Source organism: Cnephaeus nilssonii (genome assembly GCF_951640355.1).
Source record: "Cnephaeus nilssonii genome assembly, chromosome: 13".
Lineage (NCBI taxonomy): Eukaryota > Metazoa > Chordata > Mammalia > Chiroptera > Vespertilionidae > Cnephaeus > Cnephaeus nilssonii.
In genome coordinates this window covers 5,788,789-5,794,285 of record NC_137084.1, presented here as the reverse complement: position 1 = coordinate 5,794,285, position 5,497 = coordinate 5,788,789, and the positions used below count along the sequence as shown (strand labels likewise).

The window sequence follows — 5,497 nt, the reverse complement described above, 5'->3', positions numbered from 1 at the left end:
GAGGCCGCTGGGGCCGAGACCCCCCCCCCCCCCCCCCTAGCTGACGGCATTGCTACTGAAGCTGACTTTCCACTGGAGTTGCCAAGGGCTGTGCTGCCCTTGAGCCAAAGCCTTCGGGTGTGGGGACAGGTGACTGGCCAGAAACCAGGCTCTCCTGCCTCTCACACCTGTCACTCACCTGGAATGCAGGCCCACCTTCTCCAGGAGTTTCTCAGCAGGAGCCCCTCGGCATCCCGACACCCTGCCCCACGCCCAAGCTGCCATCCACTGCCTCTCACTGTAGAGTAAGCCGACGGGGTGGCCAGGGTTTCAGGTGTTTGGGGATGGAATCCAGATAGGGTTCCAGGATTTCAAGTCCTTCCTTTGTCTCCCTCGTGGATTTATTGGTCTTGAACCCTCAGAGCGGGAGCCCAGGTAGGAGGGCTCAGGGCTCAGAAGCGGGCAGAAGTGTCAGAGTTCAGGGAAGGCTGGGGAAACCAGTTCTTTGTGGAAGCAGCACACCTGTCCAAGGGTATGGACTCTGGAGCCAGAAAGAGCAGGTCTGATCCCGGATTCTGCTAATACCAGCTCTGTGACCCAGACAAGGGGCTTCATTTTTAGAGCCTCAGTTTCCTCGTCTGTAAAGTGGGAATAATATCTGTTAGGGTTGGGGTGATTAAACAAGATTAAGTATATAATAGCATAGTACAAATAGTAAGTCCCTGTGTCAGAGACTTGAGAAGGTGAAGGCTTGGTCAGTGTTTCTGAGGAGCTCAGTTTCTGGGGGGTCAAGCCCAACCCTTCGCCGAAGCCATCAGGTAAGGAGGGGAAACCTTGAGTTGAGACTCCTGTGATCTGAGCCAAGCCGCAGGGCCAAGGCAAGTCTACTGGGGAGACAGATACAAATGGCCACGAGACAAAGAGGAATTGGGGGCACAGAGAGAAGCAGAGACAGGGCTTAAGGGAGTGGCTATAGCCTGAAGGGCTGACCACACCCCAGAGCCTGTAATTCCACCCAAGACTAAGTTATCTGGAGCAGTGTGGAGATAGGGTCTTGGTGACGGGAGGCAGGAATCTGATCTTCCCTGGCCTCTCTGCTCACCCCACTCTTGGGAGCTCTCCTTTGCAGCAGTCTGCTGGGGCTGAGAGCCCATCTCCTCTGCCCACTACAAACCTGTTTGCCTTCTTCCCCTGCCAGGCCTCTCAGGAACACTGGCCCTGCTACCAGAGCCTCAGGAGCCCCCATGAGTGCCAGCAGTGGGTGTCCTGGATAGCAAGACCTGGCTAGTCCAGGGGTGGGTACGCTATCATGCCGCCCATCCTCCAGCGCCTGCAGCAGGCCACCAAGATGATGAGCCGCAGGAAAATCCTGCTGCTGGTGCTGGGGTGCAGCACCTTGAGCCTCCTCATCCACCAGGGTGCACAACTCAGCTGGTAAGGAGTAGGGGCCTTGGTGAGGGGGCGGGGCCCAGGGCAGTTGTGGTATTCAGGGGGCCAGCTGCCTGGTTAACACCAGAACTGAGAGCCCTTCTTACCATTCCTTGCACCTGTCAGAAGAGTGTCTTCTGCTGGGCTTTGTTCCTTCCCTCTATCCTGAAGTGCTTTCCACACATCTCTTTATTTTATTTATTTTATTTTTAAATATATTTATATTGATTTCAGAGAGGAAGGAAGAGGGAGAGAGAGATAGAAACATCAATGATGGGAGAGAATCATTGATTGGCTGCCTCCCACATACCACACACTAGGGATCAAGCCCACTCCTGGGCATGTGCCCTGATCAGGAATCGAACCATAACCTCCTGGTTCATAGGTCAATGCTCAATGAGCCACGCTGGCCAGGCACCATACATCTCTTTAGATCCACACAACCTCCCAAGGCATGGATTGATCTTCATTAAAATGGGAGTGACTTGCTCAAAGTCATAGAGTGAGTCAGTGACTAAATGGGACTCGAATCCAGCCCAAATCCAGTGCCTCCCCAAAGGACTGCAAACAACTTCTCACTGCTTCTGTTGTGCTGGGCAAGTCCTCTCACTTCTCTGAGCCCGTTTCCTCATCTGTAAAATAGAAATGATGGTATGTGTGACCTAGCTAGTCACCCTGACACAGGATACCATGTGACTAATAGGAGCCCTGACCCTACTCCTGGCTCACGTGTGAACCCAACGAATACCTGCACCCCTCAGAGCCTCAACTTTCCCATTTTCTACATGGTCTGCCCAGGAGAATGATGTGAGTGGGCCCAATCCCCGTGATTTGCTGGTCTTTAAAAGGGTGTCTGTGTAGACATTATCCTGAACCCAACTCAGCCACAGATGGGAAATCTCAATGTTGTTCTCAAAGCTGCTTAGCGTTTCCTCATTATATTATGACTAGGGTGATAGAAAAGAAACAGGTGAGTGACTCAAAGTCTGAAAAGATCTTACAGGTTTATCTGTAATCCCAAACATCCTTTCAGGATTGAGGAAAGAAATGAAAGCTTCATGAAGGCTAGGATTGTTATCTGTTCTCTATACTATCATATTTCTTGAGCCTAGAACAGTGCCTGGCACATAGGAGATGATTAAAAAAAATATTGGCCGAATGAATGAATAAAGCTCCAGAGGTCTTAACAGGATCATATGACAAATGGGTTGCCTCAAAGCCCTTGCCACTCATCCACAAGGTGAGGAGCCAGTGAAAAAGTAAAAGAGAGAAACGAGAGCAAGAGGACTTGGTGACCTTATCTGGGTTGCCAGACTTATGTAAATGACTTTTTTCTTCTGAGCCTGTTTCTTCGTTTTTAGAGTGGAATTCCTCAAGGATCTCCAAAGGCCATTCTCCCTCTATTAGTTATCTATTTCTGTGTAACCAAATTACCTCAAAACTTGGCAGCTGAGCACATCAAACATTTCTTATCTCACTTGTGTGGGTCAGGAACCCAGGGGTGGCTTAGCTGGGTACCTCTGCTCAAGGTCTCTCATGGGGCTGCAGTCTCATCTGAAGGTCTGATTGGAAGGGCTCCCCTTCCAAGCTCACTCATGTGGTGGTTGGCAGACTTCAGTTCCTCAAGCAGGGTGATGGACTGAAGGCCCAGTTCCTTGGTAACTGTTGCCATGGGATGCCTCCCCATAGGGTGGCTCACAGGATGGCAGTTTGCTCACCATGCTACAGGAGTTGTCCTAGATAAGACACCGAGATAGAAGCCATAGTCTTTTTATAGTGTAATCTCACAAGTGACATCCATCATTTCTGCCCTATTCTATTCCTTAGAGACATCAATAAGTCCCGCCCATACTCAAGGGGAAGGAAATATACAACAGCATGAATACCAGGAGGCCAGCAGGGATCACGTGGGTCATCTTAGAGGCCGCCTACCATACCCCTCTACTGCTCTGTGGGTAAAGCCCAACATGGGCTGCTCTGTAGCCCACCCCACCATCCTTGGGAAGGGGCAGGGCTCACACCCTCTCACACCCTCCTCCCTGCACCCCTCCCTGGACCCTGCAGGTACCCCAAGCTGTTCCCTCTGAGCTGCCCGCCTCTGCAGGACTCACCACCGCGCCCCAAGCACATGACCGTGGCCTTCCTGAAGACGCATAAGACTGCGGGCACCACGGTGCAGAACATCCTGTTCCGCTTCGCCGAGCGCCACAACCTGACGGTGGCCCTGCCGCACCCGCGGTGCGAGCACCAGTTCTGCTACCCGCGCAACTTCTCGGCGCACTTCGTGCACCCGGCCACGCGGCCGCCGCACGTGCTGGCCAGCCACCTGCGCTTTGACCGCGCGGAGCTCGAGGGCCTCATGCCGCCGGGCACCGTCTACGTCACCATCCTGCGGGAGCCCGCGGCCATGTTCGAGTCCCTCTTCACCTACTACAACCAGTACTGCCCGGCCTTCCGGCGCGTGCCCAACGCGTCCCTCGAGGCCTTCCTGCGCGCGCCCGAGGCCTACTACCGCGCGGGCGAGCACTTCGCCATGTTCGCGCACAACACGCTGGCCTACGACCTGGGCGGCGACAACGAGCGCAGCCCGCGCGACGACCCCGCCTACCTGGCGGGCCTCATCCGCCAGGTGGAGGAGGTCTTCTCGCTGGTCATGATCGCCGAGTACTTCGACGAGTCGCTCGTGCTGCTGCGGCGCCTGCTGGCCTGGGACCTGGACGACGTGCTCTATGCCAAGCTCAACGCGCGCGCCGCCAGCTCGCGCCTGGCCGCCATCCCCGAGGCGCTGGCGCGGGCCGCGCGCGCCTGGAACGCGCTGGACGCCGGCCTCTACGACCACTTCAACGCCACCTTCTGGCGCCGCGTGGCGCGGGCCGGCCGCGCGTGCGTGGAGCGCGAGGCGCGCGAGCTGCGCGAGGCCCGCGAGCGCCTGCTGCGGCGCTGCTTCGGCGAAGAGCCGGTCCTGCGGCCCGCGGCTCAGATCCGCACCAAGCAGCTGCAGCCCTGGCAGCCCAGCCGCAAGGTGGACATCATGGGCTACGACCTGCCCGGCGGGGGCGCTGGCCCGGCCACGGAGGCCTGCCTCAAGCTGGCCATGCCCGAGGTCCAGTACTCCAACTACCTGCTGCGCAAGCAGAAGCGCCGGCTAGGGGTGCGGACCCGGCCCGAACCCGTCCTGGACAATCCCCCGCCGCCTCGGCCAATCCGGGCGCTGCCCCGCGGCCCCCAAGGCCACTGAGCTCTGGGAGTCCGGCCTTGGGGCTACCTCCAGGCCCTGCCCCATCAGGACCCCTACTTCCGAGGGGCTTAAGCCCCACGCTGTACGGGGGGGGGGGGGGGGGGGGCGGGGCGGGGGGGAGGTTGTCCTCACCTTATCTGAGCCCGCCTCCCTGGGGTGGGCTGAACCCCGTCCTCCTGGAGGGAGCTGATAGGCCTGATGGAGCCCCGGGCGTCCCCTCCTCCTTCCTAGCAGGAAGTCAGACCTGCGCAGAACTGCCCTACCCATTTCTGGGGGTGAGCCCTCCCTCCACCAGTTTCCAGAGCCGGTGGGCCCAGGCTGCAGAGGTCCGCCTGCCGGCCTCCAGGAGCCCTTGCTTTTCCTCACAGCGGCCAGAGGGCCCCACACCATCTGTCTTCCAGGTTCCACTCTCAGCACAGACCTAAGCTGCTCCCAGACTCCCAGAACCAAGAGTTCTTGGGTTGGGCTTTTTGTTTTGTTTTGTTTCTTTTTTTAATAAAAAAATATCTCTCAAATGTGCAGGTTAGATGGCAGTCATTGAAAGCCAGACTCCCCACGTTGGATGAGGCAGGTGCCCAAGAATAGCTGTGCCATCCTCAGTTCCTCCCCTGCTCTTCCCAGAGGCTCACCCTTGATTGACTGAGCCACCTCTGCCCCACTCATTTCCTTTGAGAAAATGTAAATCATTTTCATTCAATTCAGCACATTTATTGAGCGTCATCTCTAACAGGGACGCAGGTGAGCAAGGCAGCTGGAGCCTTTCTCCTTTATGGAGCTCATGGGGAGACATTGAAACTGGAGCAGACAGTTAAGGAAGAGGAGGGACTGCAGGAGGTTAGAACCAAACAGCAG

At 56.5% G+C, this 5,497-nt stretch overlaps 1 protein-coding gene across 1 annotated transcript; it reads left to right on the top strand.

The window, feature by feature from the left end:
• Positions 1 to 1,288: 1,288 nt before the first annotated feature.
• Positions 1,289 to 4,645, top strand: GAL3ST3 (galactose-3-O-sulfotransferase 3; the record flags this gene model as incomplete). The annotated part of the gene is made up of 2 exons (XM_079789497.1): positions 1,289 to 1,413; positions 3,472 to 4,645. 2 exons carry the CDS (start codon positions 1,289 to 1,291, stop codon positions 4,643 to 4,645), a joined length of 1,299 nt encoding a protein of 432 aa, XP_079645623.1.
• Positions 4,646 to 5,497: the final 852 nt, after the last annotated feature.